Source organism: Echinops telfairi, unplaced genomic scaffold (genome assembly GCF_000313985.2).
Source record: "Echinops telfairi isolate 266 unplaced genomic scaffold, ASM31398v2 ScPeMD7_8;HRSCAF=38, whole genome shotgun sequence".
NCBI lineage: Eukaryota > Metazoa > Chordata > Mammalia > Afrosoricida > Tenrecidae > Echinops > Echinops telfairi.
Window position 1 is genome coordinate 9727467 of NW_022103905.1, and position 26796 is coordinate 9754262.

At 52.3% G+C, this 26796-nt stretch overlaps 1 protein-coding gene across 1 annotated transcript in view; it reads left to right on the plus strand.

Annotated features, from left to right (window-relative positions):
* GLDN (gliomedin) overlaps nucleotides 1-21530 on the plus strand; it is a 66965-nt gene extending 45435 nt beyond the window's left edge. The window contains exons 5-10 of the mRNA XM_004709429.2: nucleotides 8087-8233; nucleotides 11074-11202; nucleotides 15289-15372; nucleotides 15498-15623; nucleotides 16344-16494; nucleotides 20116-21530. Coding sequence (XP_004709486.1) covers nucleotides 8087-8233; nucleotides 11074-11202; nucleotides 15289-15372; nucleotides 15498-15623; nucleotides 16344-16494; nucleotides 20116-20593 — 1115 coding nt within the window. The 3' untranslated portion in view covers nucleotides 20594-21530. The remainder of the gene's footprint in view (nucleotides 1-8086; nucleotides 8234-11073; nucleotides 11203-15288; nucleotides 15373-15497; nucleotides 15624-16343; nucleotides 16495-20115) is intronic.
* Nucleotides 21531-26796: the final 5266 nt, after the last annotated feature.

Consider the following 26796-nt stretch of genomic DNA (forward strand, 5'->3'; position numbering starts at 1 on the left):
CTGCTCTCAAGATGACACCTTGACTGGTGCCAGCCTGCCCTCCTTGTCTTCTCCCTGAACCTCATTGAACTATGGCGACTGCTCTCAAGATGACAGCTGCACCGATTCAGTGTGTCTCCATTGTCGTTAGGGGCTGTCGGTTGGTTCCAACACGTTGCAAGCCTGTGGACAGCAGGATGAGACACCGTCTGGTCCTGCGCCAGCCTCACAGTCGGTCTTACCACCACCCCACAAGGAGGTGTCATCAGGCTTCGACCTAATTGATAGGTTGGGCTCCACCTTGACTGTCACCACAGAATATCTGGGTGACCCAGACTCCAACCTTCAAGGGGGCTCACGCAGGGTCTGCCAGGAGGTGAAGCTGGGGGCTGGAGAGTCAGTGCAGAAGAACTGGAAGGTTCACCTAACAAGAGCTGCACTTGGCAGAATGGAAACTGGGGTGCAGGGTAGAAAGTGACTGCCCAGGAGGCTCTTTGGAAGACCCGGCTGTTAACTACCTCTCAGGACCACAGACTCCACCTTGTCTACCCTCCTCTTAGCTCTAGTACCCAAACTCACTCGGGCAAACCCTGGGCTGGGGGAAAGACTAGAACCTTCTTGCTGATAGCACAGTTGCCCCTCCTAGGATCTCTGCTCTTTTACCACCAGCAACTTTAGTGAATCCACTAGCGAGAGGAAACTGCCAAGCCCCTGGGCCTCTTGGCAGAGCCGACCTGCTTGTGCCCCTCAGAGACGGCTTCTGTGGACATGGGCCCTGCACAGCCAGTGCGCCCAAGGCCAGCAATTACTGCCGGAACTATGTAGGAGGAATGGATCATTACGCGTAGGATAATAATTATAATTATAAAGGAGCATCACACAGAATAACGATGGCTCTGTGCGGTCATTTGGTTTATCCTGGGAAGGTTCCAAAAATGTGGTCCCATCCTAAGGGCTCGGCGGTATTAGGAAGATGTGGTACAAGCAGTTAAGATATTTAACTGCTAACAAAGGGTCAGGGGTTCGAGTCCATCCAGAGGCACCATGGAAGAAAGGTTTTGCAGTCTCCTTCTGTAAGATTGGTGAGTAAAATCTATGGTGGGGAGGGGGAGAAACGACAGAGCACAGTTCAACCCTGATATACGTGGGGATCATGTGTTAGGCCGGGTTGACTAGAGAAACAAATCCAGTGACACTCATGTATGTGTAAGGAAGAGCTTTGTATCAAGAAGTAATTAATTATATATCAAGAAAACATCCCAGCGCAGTTCAACTCAAGTCCAGCAGTCCAATACTAGTCCTCTTCAGACTCACGGAACCACATGCAACGATACAGCATGCAGGAAGATCGGAGGCCAGTGCGTGCAAAGTCTCATGGATCTGCGGTCAGTGGAAACAGGACCGGGCTCTGGCAGCTCTCAGGGTGTCCAGCAAGCAGGAAGGGGAAGGGAGGAGGCCACCCCCCCCAAGGAGACAGCATCAGGCTTGACCTGATTGACAGGTCTGACTCCACCCTAGCCAGGAGTGTCTAGTTGACAGAAAATCTTCTGACTCCCACAGGTCCCCATCAGTTGTGGTCTGTTCTCTGGCAGCTGGTTTACCGTAAGGGCACCTTGCTAACACTAGGGTTGGGGCAAGGGATTTTCCACAAGCTCTGAGACAGATCCCTGGCCTTGTGGAGCAGAGCTGGTACGTAGGGTGCACCTGCTCAGTACCAGGCGCTGTTTCAGACGTTGAGGAGTTAGAAATGAAAAAGTGGACTTGCGCAAATCCTTACCTTCACAAGGCGTTCATTCCGGTTTAAGAGATAGACAATAGACCCAAGAAACAAAGAGACTCGTGTGGCCTGCTTCAAGGTGATACATGCTTAGGAGAAACATAAAGAGGGTGAGGAGAGAGGGAGGGAGCGTCTGGGGTGGGGGTGGAAGTTTGGATTACACTGGCAGCTCAGGGCTAGAATGCTCACCATCCCTGTGGACGCCCTCCATTCAAATCCCTGCCAGTGCACCTCCTGCTCAGCCACCACCCCAGGGAGGTTCCCTGTGGCTGTCATGTGGCGAGATGCGCTTCCAGACTAAGAGGGACTAGTCAATGTCCTCCTGAAAACCAGGCACCGGAAACCCTGGTGGATCACAGCCATCAGATCAGTGGCCGAAGCTGGGGCAGGGGGCAGGGGGCAGGGGGCAGGGCCAGAGAGCGTTTCCTTCTGCTGTGCAGGGAGGTTGCTATCCGGGGACTGGCTTACCTGCAGCTGACAACGACTTTACATCGAGAGGCCAAATGGCTCTCAGTACGTACGCCGGGGCTTTGAGCAAACAGAGAGATTCGTGGATCTCATGGCATCTAGGGAGGCGCTGGAGGAGCAGCAAGGAGGCCAGGGCAGCCCGGACAGAGAGGCCGGTATGATGGAGTCCGCAAGCACATTGACAAAACCCCGGCTTTTACTTGGAATGCGGTGGGGTCTTAAGCGCCTTTGGAGAGCCTCCGTCTGGTGGCTGTGCTGGGAAGGGCCTGCCGGAGGGGTGGGAGGGTAGGCAGCAGGACAGATGGCTAGGTGGTACCTGAGTTTGGGTCTGGAAGGCAGGTGGACCCAAATCCTCCATTTCCCTGTCATCCCATGGGAATCCGGAAGATGCCACCCTCCTGGCAGCAGTCTCCCAGGGAGGGCGGCCTCCTGGGTCAGCAACCGTCCACCAAGATGCCTCCACTGGCTAGAACCTGAGTCAGTGAGGGCCCCAGCAGGGGGGCTGCTTGCCACCCTGGCTCAAAAGAGACGGAGGCCGAAGGACAGTGTTATTTGGAACATTGCTCAGCCCCAGCCGGCTCAGGCTCCAGCCTTGACTAACCTACTCCCAGTCCCTGGTCACCTGCCAGGGGCCAGTGAGACTGGCTGCCCCTCCCTCCCCTCTTCTTGAACCAGCCTGGTGTCCCACGGAGCTCAGCCCTCAGGGAGCCCGATCTGGGGATGGCGCCCACGCCCAGGTGCCTGGGCAGTCTCTTTCTGAGCAGGAGGGACCCGGGGGCTAGCCTGGAGGGGTAAGTAGGACCCTGCCATCCTCAGACCACTGGTCTCCTCCCCAACCCACCCTGCTGTGTGTTGTACACACACACACACACACAGCATCGTCAGCCCCTCCTGCCTGATGTCAGTCTGACTTCTCTGGCCACCTCCTTGATTTCCATGGACAGCTGCTTCGGTCTCGCTGCCCACAGCCTGCACACAGTCAGACTGGCCTGACTGGGAGGCTGGGCACAGTCCCTCACCTGCTCAGCCTGCTGAATTCCTTGGCCTGGTTCCTCCTAATGGGGGTTGACTGTGGTCTACCAACCACCCATCTTTTTGCTCCCTGCCTACTGTGGCTGGACCCGGCCCAGATGGTCTTGGCCTATGCTGGCCCCACTTGGGCATCCTCAGCAGAAGAGCACACTTGCACGAGGATGTGCAAGGGATCTGTAGCCACCTGGACCAGCTTCTGGGCAGTAAGGACACCACCAACACTTCACCCCTCTCCCAATCCTTGCCCTCTGGTCTTTCGGAACCCGTCAGGTTCTTGCCCCAGGGCCTGTCTTCAGGGAGACATGGCGGTGTCTCCACCCTCTGCAGGAACCACCACTCTGCTGAGGCCGAAGGAAGGTCAGGGGAGGTTCATGTAGGGAACGGGAGGGGAGTCCCCAGGGAACAGGACACAGCTCAGGGGCATCCGTTTCTAAGTCTCTGAGTACCTGCACCTTGCTTTTTACCTCTTAGTTTATTCCCTGTTTGTGTTGTTCGCAATGCCATCGGGGGAGGAGTTCTCACCGAGGACTTAATGTACTAGCTTTCCAATGATTGATTGAGTGCTTGCTTTTGTCCGGGTACTAGAGACAAAGGTGAGTCCGTGTGGACATGGTCCCTGCCTTCAGGGACCAGAGTCTAGAGGGGGGTGGGGGGGGGGAGTATGAGTATATGTGTTTTCAAATCTCAAACTGGGATATACTCACCTAAAGATTGGCACTTCAAACACCCCCCACCCCACCCCCGCCTCCAATCAATAATCCAAGACAACAGTGAAGCATCTCTATGTCCTACGGCGAGAGAGCATGTTTGGAGCAAGGGCTGGGGCCCTGACATAACGTCAGCGAGGGGCCAGGGGCCAGGAAGGATGGGAGCTAGGGAGGGTGTGATCCCGCAGGCACACACTGGCACTCATGGGCTCTCGGGGGTTGGGAGTAAGTTGAGAGTGGCAGGAATAAAGAGGAGCCCAGGGTGGGTGGTGGGGTGACACAGCAGCTGGGGCGTGCATGTCACTGAAGGTTACGGCCAGTCCTGGCAAGAGATTTCCGATCAGCGGTCTCGGCCCGATGGTCAGCATCGCCCAGGAAGTCGTGCGCATCTTACGCCAGGGAGGGACCTGAGAATGTGTGTGTGTGGTGGGCCTCTATGGTGCCTGGGCAGGGCCCGGACTGCGGGAGAAGGCTGTTATTTCAGCTGAGATCTCAAGGGTCGGTCCTTAGTGGTTTGTAGGCAGGGAGTGGGGGAGGAGGTGCAGTGGGCGTGCACTCCAGAAAGCGGGAACCACGAGTGCTGTTTGCAACCCAAGGAGCCTGTTCTGCAGGGATGGCCGCTCAGTTCGCCACAGGTTCCTAGATGAAGAACGTGGCATTCCTGCTTCTCAAACCGCAAGCTCACCGGGCTCTCCAGATCAGATCTGGAGAGGACCCAACTGGCCTCTCGCACGACCTACGCCCAGCGAAGGAGCTCAGTGAGACGCTGGTCAACGATCGATCACAATAGCTTTTGACTGCCAGCGAGCTCATGGAGTGTGAGGGGAGGCAGGACCTGGATCCAGGTGGCTTTGACTCCTGGTCCCCGCTCTAGCCGTACTCATGCAGAACAAAGGCATGAAAGGCATCAAAGACCCGAGCTGTAAGAAGGGGGTGACCGGGGGATCCCCAGGGTAGGAACAGTTAGTAGGAGAAGACTATAGGGCTCTAAGGCCTTCCCAGGTGGGCCCTATATTGAGTCGTGCTGGCCAGGCTAGAAGGATTCCCGTCTTTCCGACTGGACTGTGGGGCATTTGAGAGACACACAGCTCAGCTCATGCAGATGGGGCAGACAGTGTGTCGGGCAGAGGGAGCCTGGGGAGCACCTGGCTCGGCCCTTGATGGTGCTCCGAGGCCTCTGGCAAGCCTTTCCTCCATTGGGTCTGGGTCTTCTGGTCTTTAGACTAGGGTGGGGGGTTGTGTCCAACAACTATATGTTTTTTCCTGCTCGCCCATGCACTCCTGTGTTGGTGTTTGTTACCTTTGAGTTGGTGCCACCCCACAGTGACTTGGTGCCTAACCGAACATTTCTAAACGTTCCGTCTCCAGCAAGCCCGCTTGTGCCTCGTTAAGAGTTAACACTGCATCTCTCAAAATGTTTCCTTCCATAAGAGCAGGAATAATCTTGGGGCTGGGCTTCATTCAACACCCTCTGTCCCCACGTTCCCCACACCAGAGTTAAGTGACAGATGGCTTCGCCCAAAATAAAACATCCTCCCTCACCCCCTGCCATGAAGATGACGGGGCTGACCCCCGCCCCAGAGACATCCGCACAACCTCAAGCTCAGTGCTGGCAACACTTTGTTTGGAGTGGGCGCCACCAAGGAGGGAAAATAGCAGAGGCTCGTTCCTGGCACAAGAGCGAGCGAGGCGAGCAAAATCCGGCCTTTCCTCTCTGCCCAGGAAGCCAGCAAGGAGTCCCAAGACAAAGTCTGCCAGGCACACACATACACACACCTCCCCGGCCTCTGCCCCCTCTCACCCGCACTCGCACCAGTGCAATCGTTGCCCACAGCTCACAAGCTGGGTACTGTGGAAGGAGACACCACCCAGAGGGCCTCTGATGATGGGGAGAGGCGACTAGGGCTTGTTTATTTCAGGCACCACGGCTCATGGACAGTGATGGTCGATAAGAGGGCTAAGATAGACTGTATGCGGACAGAAAGCTCCTGCCCTTCCTGAATGGAAGCTTGAAAACGGTAGTGCACAGCCCCTGCTCAAAGTCAGCCCCCCACCCAGCCACCCCCAACAGCAAAGGCCTTAGAAACCGCTCTCTACGTCCCAGCCCCGGCAAGGGCTGCGCTGCAGGGTGGACACGTCTGTTTCACACGCGGCCTCTGTAAGAGAGAGAACCCGAGGCTTGCCAAGAGGGAGAAATGAAAGGAAGGGGGCCTTGGATGATGGCACTGAGAGGCTCTGAGCCACCAGGCTCAATCCCTTAAAAGAAAGCCCCGGAGGAACTTGCAGATCTCATTTCCCAGAGTGTGGTAGACTGAGTCATTTGAAACCCCGGGGGAGGTATCAGTTGCACTTGGTGCATTGTGCTGGCTGGACTCTGTGGCGACCTTCTTGTCTCTTTGTCTCTGTCCAATAAATGTGCCAACGTGTCTATTTAAAATACTGCCAAAAGAATGTGTGCCCGGGCACAGGTCCCTACCTGAGGGCCTTTCTCAAGCGAGTGAACCACTTTCAAGCAAGATGTCCTGGTGCCCAATGGGTAGGGATGACCCAGCATGCTGGCTCTCCAGTGCCACCAGGAGAGGTGTGACTGCCCCCAAGTTGGTGAGCCTCAGCAGGGCCATTTGCTGACAGCAGAGGGCTCCCCCCGCCCCCCCATACCCCCCTACACTCCCACTCATCTTCACATCCTGAGTCACTGTATTCTCCAGCTCCTCGGCCAAGGCACAGCACCCACCTGAGATGACCTCTGGCAAAGGCAGGGCACCAAGGCCTCGGGCTCCCACCTAGAGCTGTCTTCCAGGGTTTTCAACAGGATGCTGGGGTGTCCTCGCAAGGTGACCTGCCGTCTAGCATGACATTCATATGCACGGATCAACACTTTGGGTTTCTTCTGTGCACTTGCGTCGGCCTGGGCCTGGGCTCTGTAGGGATCCTGGAATCTAGGAGAGCAGAAACCATTCTGGAGAGTGGCCTCTCCCTGGGCATAAATGGCAGGCGTTGGGAGCGCCTGCTTTATGGTGTAGGGGAAGCCCGCCTTTGCTGGCAGTGTGGAGCATTCAAGTTCAGTCTGTGGTGTGTTGTGATGCAGTGGCGACCTCCCCATCCATGAGAGTCCACGAAGAGCCAAGCAGGTGAACTAGGAAGGCTTTGGGAACAGAGTGGAAGGTGGTTCTAAATAACCTCTATGGTGAATCCCCGTTTGGAATTCCATCCTTCTCCATTGTATTTGAGTATCCTATAGGGAGGCCTAGCAGGCGGTTGGTTAATGGGAAGGGAAAGGAAGGCTTTATTTTTCAGTCTAGAAGGAAGATCATCACAAGCCCAGAAGGATGAGAACAGAAGAATGAGGATTGGTCACGTGTTGGACAGGGTTCTCTAGAGAAACAAAACCAGGACACTGATGATGATAAGGATACAGATATGGATAGATATATACAGCATGAAGGAATATACCGGCTAGTTAATCCACACAGCAGTACAGAGGGCTCAGTTCAGCTCACTTCCGTGGAACAGTTAATATACCAGAAGTCCTTCAACTCATGAGGGCTGCTGGGTCCAAGGTCAAGGAAGCAGACAGCTGAGTCTTCCCTAGGGCAATGCAGGCAGGCAATCTGGCCACAGGCAGCAAACAGCAGGACAACAATCAGCAGCTCAGGAACTTAAGGAAGCAGGCTGGGATGGGATATCGAACTCAAGTAATCCAAGACAACAGGATTCGACAGCCTCAAGCTCAAGCGATGTCTACACCAGCAGCGTGGCAAAGCAACTCGCGAAGGAACTTCAACACAATCCATGGGTTGGCTGTCCTACAGGTAGTGTAGCTCACAAATTGAGGCAGAGAATGTGCTTAAAGCAGCTGCACACTGGTCCGATCACCAGAGAGCAAGAGAGAGAAAGAGGGGTGGGGGGCTGTCTGGGTCACTTATCTCTTTTCCCTCCAATCAAACTATGACCTTTATTAATCCCACGTGTTCCTATTGGCCAGGTTGACACAATACACCTACCTATCACAACAACCCAAATGTCTGGTTCTCAAAGCTGCTTTCTCTGGAAAGCCCACAGTGCAGTGTTCTTTTTTCCCCCCATTTCTCTCACCACAGAATGACACACTGTTTCTTCTCAGGGCTACCTGGAGCCACAGGAAACCCAGGGGAAAAGGGAGAAAAGGGAGACCCTGGTGAGCTGGGCGTGGCCGGAAACCAGGGCCCACCGGGGCAGAAGGGTGAGAAGGGAGACAAAAGGGACGTGTCCAACGACGTGCTGCCGACAGGTAAGGGGCAAGTAGGCCCGGACAGACACCTGACTGGTTTTCAATCCCAGGGGGCCATGGGTCTTCTCTCCTTGTTAGCCTGCTGTTTGGTCATCTGCTGGAAGAAAATGGTGGAGTCCATAGGAAAGTGTGTGTGCTATTTCAATACGGGACAACCAAAGCTGGGCTCCAAGCAGAGCTCACTTAGCTCATTTGGGTTCAAAGTCATGAGCTCCAAGGCTGCCCTGGGTTATGCATTGAACTGCTAACCACAGAGTCGGTGGTTTGAGCCCACCAGCCACTCCACAGGAGAAAGAGGAGGCTGTCTGCTCCTAGAGAGATAGGAAGTCTCAGAATCCCCCAAAAGGCAGTTCTATTCTGTCCTCTAACGTCCTATGAGTCCTGCTTGCTTCAGTGGTAGTTAAGAGTTTTGCTTTGTTTTCCCTTTGGTTTCATCTTGTTTTTGAGAGCTGAAGCCATTCTCGGGCTCTTAGTCTAAGCTTTTGGTATAAAGTCAGGGAGAAAACTGGCTTGCCAATTTTCTTGTTTATGAATACAATATAGGTTAAACAGGGATCGCTGGTGGCATAGTGGTTATGGGTTGGGCTACTAAATGCAAAGTCAGCAGTTCGAAACCACCAGCCACTTTGAAGGAGAAAGACTGGGCTTTCTACTCCTGCAGAGTTACAGTCTTGGAAGCTCACGGGGGCAGCTCTACCCTACCTCACAGGGTGGCTATGTGTCAACATCGACTCGATGGCAGTGAGTCTGGTTTGGGTTTCTACGTTCAAGCGAATATTTGGTGCTTGTGGGGAAGGAAAGGAGCCCTCAAGGCAAAGAGAGTTAGGTGTTGGCTGCTAACCACAAGGTCTGTAGTTCAAACACCAGCCACAGCTGGGGTGAAAGATGAGGCTGTCTGCTCCTATCTTGGAAACCCTAAAAGTTGGAATTGATGCAATGGTTTTACGTGTGTGTGTGTGTGTGTGTGTGTGTGTGTGTGTGTGTGTTTTCACTGGGGAAGCTGAAGCACTCAGCTGCTAATCAAAATATCAGTTCAAACACACCAGCAGCATCGAAGGAGAATTCTAAACCAAATTCACTGCCATCAAGTGCATGCTGCTCAAAGCGAGCCCCCTGTGGGCTTCTGAGACTGCAACTGTTGATGGGAGTAGAAAGCCCCGTCTTTCCCTCTCGGAGCTGCTGGCGGTTTAGAACTGCCAACCATGCAGATCACAGCCCAACACGTAACCTCTACCCCAGTGGTTCTCAAACTTCCTCATGCCGTGACCCTTTAATACAGCTCATGTGATGGTGACCCCCCCAACCAAAAATTTATTTTCGTTGCCACTTCATCACTGTCATTTTGCTACTGTGATGAATCGGGCGACCCCTGTGAAAGGGTCATTTGACCCCCAAAGGGGTTGCCACCCACAGGTTGAGAACCGCTGCTCTACACCACCAGGGCTGTCATAAAAGATTTGCTATATTGGAAACAGTATGGAATTGCTCTACTCAGCCCTCTAGGGTGGAAAGAAGTTCAAATTAATGTCATGGGAGTGGGGTTTTTTGTTGGTTGGTTTTAGGGGGAGAAGGGGCAGCTAGAGCCAATCAGAAGTCATGTGATGGAAGCGAGGATGAGAGGTAACTATAATGGGGGAGGAGAGAAGGAAGAAGACTGTTAAAAGCACAGTACTTAGCAGACAGTTTATGTCATAAAGAAATAACTATCCTATTAATCCCTTCAAGAAGCCTTATTGAATGCAGAGAACACCTTTTATTAGCTAGGGGACTGTGCTAGTAGTGGGGAATATGGAAATGAATAAGATCTGATTATCGGTCCTCTAGACATTAGAATGATAGATATTCTGAATAACAGCCCTGAATAGCTCGCCCACCAATTATCCCTCCCTCTGCTCCACACTCATTGAGCACCTACAATTTGCCAGCCATTGTGTTCAGATGAGAACGATGAGGCGCTGTGCTTCTGTGAAGAGGTGCAGTCTGGGAAGCACCGCGGGGGTCGCTCCGAGTTGGACGTGACCCCACCGCAGTGGGGCTGGTGTTGAGCCCAAAGGAGCGAGGGAACATGAAATCCCGTTTGCTGCGATGTGTTTCGGAAATGAGGCGGTGAGGAGGGGGTGGGGTTACTAGGCAAAAGATCTAAAATGTAGAATGTCTTCTGATAGCATAAGAGTCAGCAGTATCCTTTGAAAGTAAGACCATGGTGTGCTTCAGACACATGGAAATCTGCACACTCACAACGCCACACTCCCCACGAGGCCCCCAAAGGAGGAGTGAGGGTCCATCACCCCCAATTCAAGAGAGCAGCCCAGACCAGAGCATGCCCCCGTGCAGAAAGGGGAGAAGGCCCGGGCCCCTGATCCATGTATCTCGACCTGCCACTGAAGGGGCTGATTTGGTGTTGGTGGAAACGACAGTGTGGCTCTACAGGTCATGGCAGAACTGCCCCTGTGAGTTTCTGAAAGTGTAACTCGTGACCTCGTCTTTCTCCCATGGGGCGGCTGCGGACCTTGCAGTATCAGCTCGGTGTCTCAACTCTGTGTAGACCAGGGGTCCTCCACCTTCCTGATGCCGCCACCCTTTCATATAGTTCCTCATGTGGTGGTGACCCCCCAACCATAACATTATCTTCGTTGCTACTTCATCTCTGTCATTTTGCCACTGTTATGAATCAGGCAACCCCTGTGAAAGGGCCGTTCGACTCCCAAAAGGGTTGAGAACCACTGGTGTAGACCATAGTCCTGGGCGGGCTCGGAATGCTGCTAGTACCGCCTTTTCGCTCAGGGAAACCCAGTCTCTGTTTATGGCTCTGCAATCAACCTCTCTCTTTCTCCATCCAGGTGCCAAAGGCGACCAAGGCCCGCCCGGCCCGCCTGGACCCCAGGGCCCTCCAGGTCCTCCAGGACCACCCGGAAGCAGACGGGCGAAAGGCCAGCGGCAGCCAAACATGTTTAACGGCCAGTGCACAGGTCACTCCCTCCTGACCCGGAGAACTCACCTCTTCCCCCTGTGACCCCAAATTCCCCAAGTTCTGTTACTGCCACTATGGTTTGAGCGCCAGTGAGGGGCACAGCTTCAAGCACTTCGTTCACACTTGGGTCTCAATGTGTGAATTATCATCTCTGAAAGGAAAATGCGCTGGGGGTCCGGCCGCCCTGGATTAGGAGCTAGCTCTGCCACGTGCTGATTGGTGACCGTGGGCCACTAACTGAGCGCCTCTGGATGCCAGTTTCTCCCTGTCAGCTGGGGGGCATCATGATGACCCAAGCCCTTGGACTTGCTTGGCGCTCAGCAGGTGGCTGGGAGGGTGGTGGGAGTGAAAGGTGAATGGAAGCCCAGGGGCTGTCTCCACAACAAGGGGTCTGGAGTGGCACATGTGGTTATGTGCAGGGCTACTAACCAAAAGGTTGGCAGGTCAATCCCACCGAGGGGCAACTTGGCAGACAAGCCTTGCAAACTGCTGCCAAAAGGATATGGAGCAGCTCTACTCTGCCCACACGAGGCCACTGTGGGTCAGAATCGATTTGACATCCACTCTGTCGTGGGCTGCTAGTTGCAAGTTCAGCTGTTCGAACCCACCAACCACTCCAAGAGAGAAAGATGAGGCTGTCTCAGAAACCCAAGTCAGCGGTGCTACCTGGTGCTGCAGGGTCACTGTGAGTCAGACACTTGATGGCAGTGGGTTTCATTTGCGAGCAACAGCATCGTGAGTGGCTATACATGTTGGGTGACACTAGTGCATCTTCCCAATAGGATGGACAGAGGAGCCATTCGCCTTTAGCTCGAGGTACCACCTGATGCCTCGCCTCACTGGCAAACATAGAACAGGCTCCCGGCTGGGTGTTCTTGCTCAGGAATTTCTCTTTTTTGTTCATCATTTTACTGGGGGCTCTTATAGCATTCCATACATCCATTGTGTCAAGCACATTTGTACATAGGTTGCCATCATCATTTTCTAAACATTTACTTTCTGTTTGAGCCCTTGGTAGCAGCTTCTCTTTTTTCCCTCCCTCCCCCACCCATGACCCCTTGATAAATTACAAATTCTTATTGTTTCTAGAGCTTACACTGACCTCTGTCTCCATTCAACCCCATTTCTGTTGTTCATCCCACTGGGGGTAGAGGGATTATGCATTGATCATTGCGATTGGTTCCCCCTTCCTCCCATCTACTCCTATCCCCCCACCTGCCCCCTATCCTCTTGATATTGCTACTCCAATTTCTGTTCCTGAAGGGTTTATCTGACCTGGATTCTGTGTGTCTTGAGCTCTTATCTGTACCTGTGTACATGCTCAGGTCTAGCCGGAACTAAAAGGCAGGGCTGGAGTCATGATAGTCGGGGGTGAGGAAGCCTCAGAGAACCCGAGGAATATTGTCTGTTTCATCAGTGCTATACTGAGTCCTGGTTGACTCATCCCTTCCTTGTGACCCTTCTGTGAGGGGATGTCCTTTTGTCTGCAGATGAGTTTTGGGTCTCTGCTCAGACCCTCCTCATTCTCAACAATATGTGTTTTGGTTTGTTTGTTTTGGGTCTTCTGATGTCTGTTACCTGATTCCACGGACACCTCATGATCACCCAGGCTGGCCTGCTTCTTCCATATGGGCTTATTGCTTCTCTGCTAGATGGCCACTTGTTTAACTTCAAGCCTTTAAGAGCCCAGATGCTGTATCTTTTGATAGCTGGGCACCATCCCCTTTCTCTGCCACATTTGCTCTCTCAGGAATTTCTGATATGTCCCTAAAAAGTCAGAAGTTCTGTTCAGTTCTCTGTTCTTCCCAGAAGAAAGGCAGTTAGGGGTCCTGCGTGTGTTTGGCTCTTGGCCGTGGGCCGACCGGTGCTTTCAAAGATGCCACCCTCCATTCCCCAATAAATGGAGCCTGATGATAATTCTGTGCAGCAGTAGACACAAGGTAGAATCACACCCATCTCGGCAGTCCAGCACCGCCCCCTCCATTAGCATCAGCCCTGTGTTCTGCTGCCCTTAGAGAGAGGGAGCAGGGCCACTCCCTTGTGAAAGGAGGGGTTCTGACCCCAGCTTCTGAGCGAGTCCTAAATGGCCCAAGACTGTCAGCCAGTGACCACCGGTGTCTGCAGAAGCACTCCGCGCTACTTAGCACACCCACTAAGAGGCCGTGTCAGCAGAGGTTGGGGACCCCCAACTAGTAAGAACTGTGTTAACTGAGAGGCCATTATCGTCCATTCTGCCCATTAGAAACGGTCCGCACTTGCTGTGCTTCCTGCAACTGCGCTTGCTGTCTCTCCGGCTTCTTTAACCCCCTCCTCCCCTGCCCCCACAGAGCCTGGAGAGTCCAGCAGGAAGTAGTGAGAGCCTTGTGGGTAGCCCTGATGGTTATGCACTGGGCTGAATGGTCAGCAGGTCAAGACTTCCAGCAGCCCTGCGGTGGGGAACGACTGGGCGTTCTACTCCTGCAAACAGTTACCATCTTGGCAGCCCACAGGGGTGGTCGCTGCGGGTCAGCATGGATTTGATGGCAGGGAGTTTCCTATTGTGGTTTTCATGAGAATAAAAGCCTGAGGCTTTCCATGCCCAGCTCTCGAGTAAAGTCCACAGGCCTAAGAAGCGGGGGGTCTGCAGAAACTCCAGCTGAAACCCAGAGCGAGGAGACCCCAAACTGCCCTGGGTCAGTCTCTTCAGGGAAACAGGGTTCATACGGCTAGCAAGAAGCTGGGAGCTCGTGTACGGTTCTGCCCCCTGCTTTTAGTGCTGGGGGGTGAGAGCGGGGAACAAGAAACCCTTCAGCTGATTCTGGGAGTTTCTGCAGTCACAAAACAGAGACGACCCCCTGTGTCTGATAACCACAAACCAGACCAAACTCGCTACCATCAAGTTAAAGCTGATTCATAGCCGACCTTGTGGGTCCCCAAGACTCTCACTGTTCACGTGAGTAGAAAGCCCACCGAGGAGCTGCTGGTGGTCTCGAACTGCCGACCATGTGGATCCCAGCCCAACATGTACCCACTGCATCGTCAGAGCTTCCCTGGTAATCCCTCGGTGATGGGTACCCCTCAGAATCTGTCTAGGGGAGGGGGCCCGTGCTCAGACATCCAGAGTCCCCCAGTCTGCTCCAGTCCACCCACCCTGCCCGGGCCCATCCTGGTCAACTCATTGCCGCAGACTGCTCCTGGCCCAGCCTCCCCTCCGGGCCCCTCTTCACCCAAAGCCAAGCATGCCCGTTGCAGCGCAGGAAAGGAGGGGCAGCCTCCAACCAACCTCAGATCAGGCAGCCCCCCAAGACCTGTTCAGCCCCTTGAAGGCCTCCAACCAAGGGCCAGGGAAATGGCGGGGAGGAGATTCAAAGTCTCCAACCCCTTCCTCGCAGGCTCCTTCTCCCTGGGAGGCTGCTGTGCTCCCCTGAGCCCCACTCACCAAGCCCTGGCAGTGAGGGCCACTTCAGCTCGGGGCCGCTCCCCACAGCCCCCAGCAGCTTCCCTGGGAGTGACCGTGCAGCCACAAGGCCACCATCTGTCATAGTGGTGGCACCTGCCCAGCGAGGCCGGGAAGGGTGTCCCCAGCCTTCTCTCCCCTGAGACTGTGGAGCGTGCCAATGGGCCGGCCGGCGCATGCATGTTTCCCCATGGGGCTGCACGATCCTGCAAAGCCAGGTCTCAGCAAGCTGCTGGGAACCCACTGGGAACACAGGTCTTGGTGTGGCTTTCAGGCAACCAGGCTACCTGGCGGGCCTAACGGGAGGGACACTAAGGAATGGGCATCTGGAGTGAGGGAAGGGGACCAAAAATGACGAAAGATGCTCTGGAGCCGATTCTGACTCCTGGTGACCCTCCAGGACAGGGTAGAACTGCCCCCTAAGGGTTTCCGAGACGGGACTCTTTCTGAGAGTAGCAAACCTCATCTTTCTCTCTCGGCTCGGGTGGTGGTTTCGAACGGCTGACCTTTGGGATTGCAGCCCAGCAGGTCACCACGATGCCCGCCGCCAGGGCTGCTTTGAGGTGAGGGGGAGGACCAGTTTGTTCCAAGGCGACCTGTCCCTCCCCGTGGCCGCGGCATCTGCTCTGCTCATTGCTGCCGTTACAGGTGAGACGTGTGCTGTGCCAAACGACGACACCTCCGTGGGAAAAGCCGACGAGAAAGCCCATGACCCCCAGTCCCCACCAGCAGGTACCGAACGTGAAGCGCCCCGCTTGAACCCCAGCCCTGAGTTACCTTCAAGGCCCGCCCGCTCCTGCCCCACCCCCACCGCAGCCCCTCCCCCCGGCACGTGACTCTCCGTTCTCTTCGGGCAGAGTCAGTGATCGCGTCCATTGGAAACGCGACGCAAGTGTTTCAAGTGAAGGAGACGTTCGGGACGTGGATGAGGGAATCTGCCAACAAGAGCGACGACCGGATCTGGGTGATCAAACACTTTTCAGGTACTGCCACCTGGCCGGTGGTCCTGCTCTGTGCATTTGTCATCGGCCTCCGACCGGATGCAGGTGTATTCTCTTTCAGGGGGGTCCAAAGTCCCTGCCGATTGCTTTCAGAGATGTGTCCTTTATTTTTCGAAAGCATGGACATACATCTTGGTTGGACACTGTGCGGCCGAGGCCTTGCAGTTGAGCTACCAGGGAGATGGCCGGGACAGGCCCCCACCCCCCACTCTGCCCTCCCCCAGGGCAGATTTTCCAGTTTGGGATGAGGAATCCAGAAGGAAATGCATTGCAGCGAGGCTGCGGGTCTTAGGAATGCTGAAGCCAAAATGTGGAAAAAATACACATCCAGAGCCCCATGCATGACCTACCTCAGGCGGGCCCTCCCTCAGGGAGCGAGCCGGTGGCCCTTCTCAGAGGTGGAGGCCCGGAGATGGAAAGAGAAGGGCCGTTTTGTAGTCGCATTGCACCGGGCATGCCCCTCGTCCCACTACCCCGACGGAATGTGGTCACTGTCAGATAGAGAGGGCAACAGCCCTGCAGGGGGCCACTGACGAGAACTGGACTTTGAGTTGGAAGTCGGACCCTTCACACTGGCTAGGGGCATCTCCCCCTGCCTCATCCTCATCAGGCAGAGAGAGACAGAGAGAGAGACAGAGAGAGAGAGAGCATGTGTATGTGTGTGTGTATAGCTAACAGCCCTTTCCTGGTTTCCCTCCTTAGGCATCCTGGTGAAGGAATTCAAAGACTGGCCCTCACTTTTGAATAACAGTTACAGGTCCATACAACTCCCGCATTATTTCCAAGGCTGTGGACATGCTGTTTACAACAACTCTCTCTACTACCACAAGGCAGGCTATAATACCATCGTGAGGTAAGCCGCTCGGGACCACAGCTGCTCCTCCGAGCCCCACAGACCCGCTGAGCGACTCAGAGGTTGGGGCTGTCTTTCTCAGCCCCCCTGCAGCCCAGCCGCTAGTGCCTGGCGCACACACGGGTCAATCAGGGTTGGTTGGGCGAAGGAGTCCCGAGATCAAGTGAGCAAACCCCATATCCAGGACCTGCCAGGGCTGGCGTGGATTGCTGACGGTGGGCATCAGGGCAAGGTCAGAGCCAGGGACAAGGCAGGCATGGTAAAAGGCGGCATCTTTCTCATCTTTTGAGAAAGGAAGCTGCCAACCCCCGTTGCTCCCCAAGATCGGTTTTGGTCTGAAACTCTTTGGGTCTGTAGAATTCTGTACCACAGCTGGGGCCATGGAAGACTGGGGATTGCAACCCAATCGCCAGACATTTCTCCGTTCGAAGGGATGGTGCCCCCACTGACCCCCACTCCCCCACCCTCGACCTTCGCAAGAAGGGCGGGGTTCACCTTGGTAGACTGTGCCCAGGGCAACAACACAGCTGCCCGGCTCTCCAGAAGAAGAATCGGTTTTGAAGCTATTCATCTTCAGCAAATCAGAAGTCAGTGCTTGCAGGTGGGGGCAGGGGGGCTGGGAGAATCAAGACAGCAGTGAGCTGAGAGTTGGGAGAAAGGACTTCTTCCACCTCTTCCATCTAATCTCTCTACGGCCTTGGACCAGGGCCATCCCCTCCCGGGACCTCCATGCCCTAACTAAACAGTAAGATTGGCCAGCACCTCTGAGCCCCTCCAGCGCTACCCCGCTCTGAAATCAAAACAGCACAGAGTGACCTTGAGGGAGGGATGGGTCCCTTGCCTCTTTCTTCCTCACCCTACCTCTGCCCTCCACGCGGCTCAGCGGTAACTTTCTCCCCGGCATCTGACTGCGTGGGTTAGGATAGGGACAAGTGTCCTAGTGTGATGTGTGATGCCATCAGCTACATTGGGTAGGCCCGGGTGTCAGCAGTGGCTGGCAGCGAGCTCGCCTTTGCCTCTCTTCCCAGCTCCCCCATCCTCTCTCCATCTCCGCCGCCCCACACCTCACTCGGGCAGAATCCCGATCCACCTCCTGTGCTCGTTCAAGAGTAGATGAATGAGCCCCAGCAAGAGAGTCGGCTACCCTGAGAAAGGGTGTCAACTCGTGAAGCTACGTTTGTGTAACACACTGGATAGAAACCAGCATGGAGCTCCTGCTGCATGGCAGCCAGAGGCTGGGAGGGGAGGAGGGGGCAGCCCAGCCTTAGGCCCTGGCCCTGCAGAGAAAGACAATTGTAGTCAACTAGAGCAGGGAGGGGCCAGGGCTAGACAAGGGCCAGATGGTTGTACTGAATTCTGGGCATTCAGAGAAACCCTAAGAGCTGAGAAGGATAGGCAGGTCCCCACACTTACTTAATTTCTGATCAAATGTACTTCAAGGTCTCTTGCTTGGCTTTACGCTGGTTATGCTCAAAGGCATTGCCACAGTCCTGCATTTCACATTTCTTCTGCTGCTCATGGGCTCCCTCTGGCGTCTCATTTTTCCTTAGCCTTTGGAAACCAAACTAGGAACTCACTGCTATTAAATCCATTCCCTCTCAGCGCCCCTACAGGACAGAGTAGAACTGACCTTCTGGGTTTCCAAGACTGGAAATCTTTACGGGAGGGGAAAAAAAACAACCCTCCTATTTCTCCCTCCGAGCAGCTGATGGTTTCGAACTGCCCAACGAGTAATCCACCACCAGGGCTCCTATGTCTTAGTCTAGTGTCCCAGCACTTCTTGAATCCTAATTTGGAGCTTTGTCGTCAGGCAGCCTCCAGAGTCTAAGGAGCATGAGATCTCGTTCCAGCGCTTAAGTGATGCCGCCACTTCCCTGGCAAGAAAACTAACCTCACAGAATACACGTCACTTGGTTAGTGGCATTAGATGGTTACTTGGTTGGATGGAGTACTAGGCTACACATTAGGCTTCTGACCATGAGGTCAGCAGTTCAAACCCACCAGCTGCTCTGCAGGAGAAAGATGAGGCTTTCTATTCCCATAAAGATTTGCAGGCTGTGAAACCCTCAGGGGCAGCTGTACCCTGTTCTCCAGGGTCCCTAGGAATGGAAAGGGGCACCGTGGCAGTGAATCTGGCTTTGGGGGAATCTCGTTAAACACGCAGACTCCCAGGCCCCACCCCAGCTTCACGAAATCAGAATCTGCCCTCTCACAAGAGCTCCAGGTGGTTCCTATGCTTGTTAAAGCTTGAGAAACAACCGCTCTAGCCAAATCCATTTGCCCTGGGTAATGATTCTTGTGCCATTTGAAAAGCTGTTTTCTCTGCATAGTCCCCTTTTAAAGAAATAAAGAGAGGAAAAAGAAGTATATTTAACCCCCGATTGACTTTTCATTAAAGGAGCCCTGGTGGTATAATGGGTTATGGGGGCAGGGGGGCTTCAGACATCAAGGTTGGCAGTTCAAACCCACCAGCCACTCCTCCAGCTTTCTTTTGGTATTATTTCCCTTTGACCTGAAGAGATTGCCTTCGCATTCCGTATAGTGCGGGTCTACTAGGAACCTTTTCTCAGCTTCTATTTCTCTGCAAACTATTTTTATCTCACCTTCTTTTATAAAGAATAGTTTCTAAAAGAATATTCTTTTCTAAGGAATATAGAAATCTGGTCATCAGATTTTTTTTTCCTTGCACAGTTGGAGACGGTGCCCCTCAGCCCCTGGCCTGGCTGCTCCCTCCATGTCCCCGGGGGCTTCTTCTTCTGACCGCTTTTAAGACCTTTCTCGAGCTGGCACATCAGAGTCTCACTGTGTTTATGCCCTTAGTGCCCTGCCAGATACTGAAGGGACCCTTTGCAGCTAAATGGCTCTTCTTCTCCATGCAGCTACCTTTAGTCCAATCCTCCGCCCCACAAATTGTAGCCGCCTCAGGAGTTCCAACTACAGCCTGTGTTTCTTCAGTAGCCCTGAAGTTCTATAGCGGACATCCAGGTTCCGGGGTAATGGTTTACAAACTCTGTCCAGGCAGGGTGACTGGGGCACTCATTGTACGTTGCTCTTTTCTCCTGTGGATCACGGTGGACCAATACTTGCGAGCAGCTCATACATCTGGTCTAAGTTTATTGTTTCTTCCTGGCAGTTTATTATTCATTACTAGCTCATGGCTGAAATCTGAGTAGCTCTATCTTCTGAAGGCGCTGAGGCCCCATCTCTGGGGCAGAGAGAGCGAGGGAGAGGCTTGCTTGAAGTGGCTCGCAGCCCAGGCTAAATTCGCCACGCAGTTGTCTGATTTCTTGCCATTGAGCCTTTTCTCACAATGGCACTAGGTCTCCCCAATCAAGTATGCGTCCTCAGAAACTCAATCCTCTCCTGCCAATGACAGCTGCATCATTTCAGCAAGCCTCCGCCTATGAAAACAGCCAACTGATAGCATTTCAGGCACCTGCAAGACCTCCCAAATAGCAAATGCATTTTTTCCAGAAGAAAAATTCATCTGAAGGAGTCAGACTTGTTTTGTTTGCTTGCTTCCGCAATGCCCTGTTGTCTGTGCCACGCGTTAGGTGGAGGAGTCCAACGAGTTGGTTTTGCCTGTATCAATAGTGCCTCTGATCTACTCTTGACTTTCAGATTCGAATTTGGCAAAGAGGTCGCTGAAACGCTGAAGGTGGAGAACGCTTTGTATTTCGATAGAAAGTACCTCTTTGCAAATTCCAAGACGTACTTCAACCTAGCCGTGGATGAAAAGGGCCTTTGGATCATCTATGCTTCCAGCGTGGACGGCGCGAGCATCCTGGTAGCTCAGCTGGACGCAAGGACATTCTCTGTGGTGCAACACATCAACACCACATACCCCAAGTCCAAAGCCGGCAATGCCTTCGTTGCCCGAGGGATCCTCTACGTCACCGACACTAAAGACCTGAGCGTAACCTTTGCCTTTGATTTGCTGGGCGGAAAGCAGATCAATGCAAACTTTGCTTTCAGGACATCCCAGTCTGTTCTTGCCATGCTGTCGTACAATATGAGAGACCAGCGCTTATATTCCTGGGAAGATGGGCACTTAATGCTCTATCCTGTGCAGTTTCTGTCAGCTACCCTCAACCAGTGAGGTGACGCTGTTCTCCTGCATGCATTTCAGGTGTTCTCTGGGACCCTGTCTAAATGTGTCTTTAAGATGAGCCTGATCCTTAGACAATAATCTTACCGCGTGAGTGTGTCCATATGGCCCCTTGAAATTCAGATCCCTTAGTGGGATGAGCAATGGCGTGGGAGTCGAAATGGCGGAGGTCTGCTCGTTCTTCCACAGACCAGCCGGGCAAGTCATTTCTCCCTCTGTGGGCCTCAGTTTCCCAATCGGTAACCCGTAGGAGCTGGCTGAGAGGCCTGCAAAGACTACCTCTAGCTTCAGGAAACCCTGTGATTCTGGGCTTCGGGTACTCTCGCAACTTTCATACACGCAGTTTTATTTGGGTTTTATTGTCTAACCACCTGGCGGTTTACCCTTCAGTTGATAAAGATGTGGCGTCCCTTTGATGCCAAGAGTGACTTCAACGAACGCCGCAGGAAAGGCTTCCGTTGGTCCCTTAGGAAGCTGCAGGGACCCTTTAGGGTTGCTAAGATACTCTTCATCCATAATCTAGTATTCTTCTCCGCACATGCACCACAGCATCTGGTTGGCCATTGGCCTCAGCTCCTGATCACAGCTCCTAGATTAGTAAAACCTGGGCACCACTGTCTGGTCTGGGTTCTTAATGACACAGAATCGAGGCCTCCCAGGCCCCCTGTTTCTGACCCTGCTGATCTGCGGCTGTGGATCACGAGCAGTGAATGGCCCTCGTCACACTGGAGGTTTCTAGCACGGCCATGGGTCCGAGTGCTAAGCAGCGTGTGCATTAACCTGGCTGGAGACACAGGATGCACTTTGCATCTTTAAGAGCAGCACCAGTGGTGGCTGCTATCCGTCGACAGTGGGAGCCTGCCAACTGCGGACCCTCGGCCAAAGCCAGCCCGCTTCCTACTTTTAATAAAGACAGTTTTGTATTGGCTTTTTTGTGTGTGTGTGTGGGAGGGGGGACACGGTTATGTGGGTGTGTACTTTAGTCTATGATGACATTTGCACAAGGACAGGGTTGAGTAGTTGTAACAGAGATTATATGGTCCACACACCCCAACATTAAAAAAAAAATCCTAAACTAATTATTTTCTGGCTCTATTCAGAACACGTTTTTCCAACCCTTGATCTAGAGATAAGAGGAACCCGATTCTTCAAGGGGCTTGTATATCAGAGCCTATTTATTGGTTTTTCTTCTCCCCACCCCCCAGATGAAAACATATCATCTTCTATGGTTTCCATTTTTGGTAGCGGGAAAGGATGAGAACAGTGGCCCTCGACAAAAGCAGTAAATGAGCTAGCCTTTCCCTGACATCATCTGAAAGGATGTAATGGCCTTTTGATGCCAAAAAGGACTTCAATTTAACTTGTTCTTTACATGCCCTGGGACACATTTACCTCCTACCAGCTCAGCTTCTGGATTTCCTGGCGCTGAAATTCAGACAGGACCCCCAGGAGCAGAGAGGGCCGGGATTACTGGGTACCTGCTGTCAGGAAGGATGTGGAGGGGGAAACTTACAGACTTTTCAGCCAATTTGCTCTCACTGGATGCACGCGTGCTGCGGAAGAGCTTCCAGAGACTTTGCCACTGGGCCCAGAGCTAGTATCCGCCAGTCTTGGCTTTAGGTCTGCTTAACAGAGACCTGTTGAAACTTAGGGGATGTACAGATTGAAATATTTAAATCGCCCTACCCGCACTCTGAAAAGTCCCAGGCAGGTGTTAACAAGAAAAGCTAGTCAAGTGACATGTCTTGATGCGCTCTCAAAATCATGGACATTTGATTGCCTCTCCAACTTTTTAATTGGATTAGTTGTGTCATGTTATCATAGCTTTTGAAATATATACTCTTTCCAGAGCCGTGGAATGTAATAAACTAAGGGCTCCACACTCCAAATCCATGTGTCTAATGAATGTTCCGGTTCTTTTAAAGTAATGCAATAGATGTGTTGCTGTTTTAGGACTCAGGAGACCTGGGTTTATACTTAATTTCACAGTCATCATAATAGTAGCAGTAGTACAATAAATACAATACTAAGTGTATATATTCAATAACCAAAAAGGTTATTGAATTAGCATATATTTCTTTTAGAGCAGCGGTTCTCAACCTGTGGGTCACGACCCCTTTGGGAGTCTAATGACCCTTTCACAGGGGTCGCCCAATTCATAACAGTAGCACAATTACCGTTATGAAGTAGCAACGAAAATAATGTTATGGTTGGGGTCACTACAACATGAGGGACTGTGTTAAAAGGTCGTGGCAATAGGAAGGTTGAGACCCAATGTTTTGAAGGACTATTATTTCTCTTCTTTTTTTTTAACTACTGTAGAGCAACGTGATGACCGTGACTGGGGTCCTCGGTAATGTAAGCAGTTGACTACTAGCTGAAAGACTGGCCGTGTGAGCCCCAGAGGAAGGCTGGAAAGCACGTCCGGGGACCTGCCTCTGAAAGTTCAAAACCCAAAACCCAAACTCACTGCATTGATTCTATTCAGACTCAGCATGTCCCTAGAGGACAGGGGAGACCTGCCCCTGTGAGTTTCTAAGACGGCAACGCTTTACAGGAGTAGAAAGCCCCATCTTTCTCCCAATGAGCGGCTGGTGGTTTCAAACCGCTGACCTTGCAGCTAACAGCCCAACGTGTAAGTACTATGCCACCATGCAGTCTGGGAAACCCTGTGTTGCATGGTCTACTGCACATACACAGGGTGACCAGGAGTTCATGGCATGGCTTGATGGCAGCTAGTAGCATCAGAGGACAACTGAGTCAGATCAATGCTTAACAGCAATGGGCACGCTCATAATCCTGTTGAAAGATTTTGTATTTAGAGTGAGAAATATATTAAAATCGTATTTATTGTTTTCCCCCCTGAAAAACAGGACTTGATTTTTAAAAGAAAAAAAAAAGTGCCTTGGGCCCACTGCTAAAATAAAATATAATCTAATGCTTTCAAACCAAGATATCATTTTTATCGGTTTACACTCTCACTTAGAAATCAAAGTTGTTTTGCAGGGCTTTCCAAACAGCTGCACTTCTGATTAGGTCATAATCAAACCAGATAGTTCTAAGCCTTCCTTAATCTAAAGCAGATAGCGTCTCACCAGCAAATAAATAAAACTATCCCTCCCACCCTCGAACTAGCCCAGATGGGATTTCAAAGCATTTTCTTGCAACTGATAAAGTGCCCTGTGAAAGCGGTGACGATAGAGTCTCGCTTTATCACTAAGCGCAGGTGTTATGACAGGGGGGATGCTCTGTGGTGAAGGAGTTTAAATAAGGAGTTCTGACCTTAGGCACCTCCCCCCGCCCCCGGTCTTCTTACTGTCAGGAGCCCAAGGTAAAACGTCACATGAGGGACTAGGATTCTCCTATCGCCAGGTGTCGTTTTATCAGGCCAGAGTACATTTTGGCTCTGGCTACCTGAGAGCGTGTTGGTCTTCATCCAGACGCCGTAACCTCATGTGTCAAAACATAACATTAGAAGGCACACGTGTCTCATCTGTCAACATTACAGCCTCCGAACCACAAAATGAATTGTGGTGACAATCTCTTCTTTGGTTGTATTGGATTTAGCTTTACTCCCGTCACATAAAATAATCATTTGCTGAGCACCATCACAGGTAGAAACAAGTGTGTTGTCATTTTTCACCTTTTGTTAATTGACACGCACTGTTCAAAAGGACCAAAAGAGAGCACCTTGAAACACTGCTGTCAGAAAGTGACCTTGGTGGCCTCTCTGTGGACGCTTTCACAGTTGGTTGGCTGGGTCTTTCTGAAAACTGAGAAACCACAGGGAACGGGCTCCGTCTTCTCCACCAGAGGACACCAAAAACATTCAGCAAGTGGCTAGCACTGGGCACACGCACAATTGCATGCCGAAAGTAGCTGCTCACTTATCAGCACTGGCAAGTCACCTGAAGGGAGCATGAGGTTTTGGGCTGAACCCGAACAAATGTTTAATATTGGATTAGGTTGGACAGGACATGTGTGCATGTGTATTTACCTTTGATGCAATTATATCCATGAATTATTTTTTAATCAGTTGACCAAAAATAAAATTAGATCCGTGTGAATCTGGGCAGATCTTAATCCCTCGGTGTTTCTGTTTCACTGTCCATAACAGTACACTGGATCAACACCTCAAGCTTCTCAACCAAGTCCTCACTGTTACTTGATAGTTCATCCCCGTAGGGAACCAGATTAACTCGGTTGTTCGTGGGACCCTCTGTGGGGCATAGTGACAACAGTTTCGATCCACTGGTCTAACCTGTCAGCTAGGTAACACTGTCAGCAAACCAAACGCCAACCTCACTGCCATGGAGTCGATGCTGACTCATAGCGGCCCTATAGGACAGGGTAGAACTGGCCCCTGTGAGTTTCTGACATGGTTAACACTTTCACGGGGGTTAGAACACTACCCCCCAAATAACCCTTTACTTTACACAAAGAATGTACAGTAAGATTGCAACACCCCTCCAAAAATAAACACAACAGTAAAAACAAAAGGATGCTTCAGAACATGCTGCCTTGACTTACACAGCTGTTTCATGACCTCCCCTAAAAGAGTCTCTGTTACCGGGCAGCCCAAGAATGCCCTGCTGATGAGTTCTGTGGTTAAAATATTACGAAGCAAAAAGAGGGAAAAGTCTGAAGAGAAAATAGCAGCCTTGCCCTTTAATTGGGCAATCAAGCCGTGCATGTGATTTTAATATATCTAATCCTATAGCCATTCACTCAAAGACGGAAAACAAGGATGAAATTAATCTCCCCGTCTCCACACTTGTCTCTCAAAGCAATGAGCGACGACAGTCAGCCTGCAAGAGTGAGTGGGAGTGGTGCGGCTACTTCTAAATTCTGATTTGTGGGTAACAATCTGGTGTTGTCAGCATCCCAAACCCATTTGCCAAGCGGCCACATACACAAATCATAGCACATCATAAAAGGCGGGAGTCTTCACAGTCACGATGTTATTATCGCTTATCAGATTGTACAATGATGAGATGGCACCTGAGCCAGCCTGCTCACTTCAAAGTCGAGCACGGTGAGGCCAGAGACAAGAAGCGAACTCACCCCGGGGCCACAGATGGGAAACCACTGTCATCGAGAGGAGACAGTGTGCTTCCAGGCTGTTTCTCAAGTCACTCCGTCATTTCCAAAGACAGGATCTGATTCTTGCCATGGGAAAGGGACCAGCGCTAGCTCTGAACATTAAAAACCAAAACAGTCCTGTTGTAAAAGCTCCATCTAGAGGAGAACACAGAATCTAGCCTCGTCAGGGAGAACACGCCCCAACAAAGACGTTCTCGACGTTGCCTTAGTGATCCCAACTGGGGTGGTAGATCGACCTCCAAGAGTCCAACACCCCCCCACCCCACCCCCCACCCCCGCCCTAAGTTTGAGAGCCGTCACAGTCGATACGGGTGCATGCTCCCTATGTGGCAAGGGCTTTCCCAGACAACTTACCTGTGTGGTTTCACTTCGTCGTGGAAGCTCAGGTGAGAGCATCTTTAATGTCATCTCTTCTCTGTACCTGGGAGCTTCTCTCTACAGAGATGGCGGGCATTATGTGCACTACGCAGGTACCTCTTCAAGATCTTCTGGCCCTGTTTTCTAGGAATGCTATCAGAAGGGGACAATTTTCCACCATCAGCTCCTTGAAGGACTGCCTCAGGTGAATCGAGCCACTTCACCTCAGAGTTCCCTCAATGCAGGGGTAGGAAAGCCTGAGTTAAAGTTTATTGTGCCAAGCTGGCCAATAAACACGTGGGGTTAATTGAAGGGTGGAGGGATAAATGGCTTGGTGAGCCTCGCCTTTCGAGTTCTCAGGTCTCTTGCTTTGTGATGGTCGGATCAGGGTGCAGCTGCCTTAGCAGTCAGTTCTCTGCTTCAGCTGGCAAGGCTCACTTCCTGCAAGATATCCCTGAGAAGCCACATGGACCTACCCCGATGCAGCCCTGGGTGCTGGAGCAGCCGTGTGCAGACTCCTGCCAGCACTGAGATGCTTACACATTCACTAATTTGGCTTTCCTCCTACAGTCGGCGTCATAGTGTGTTTTGTGAGATGGAGGAGGGCTTTGTGGATCGGCGTCGAACATATGGGCTAATGTTGGACTTGTGGGCTTGGGCAGCACTGGGTTGGGTTGTTTTCTTGATGTGCACTTCCCCTTTATATAAAACTCTTTCTTATACATGAGTTTCTG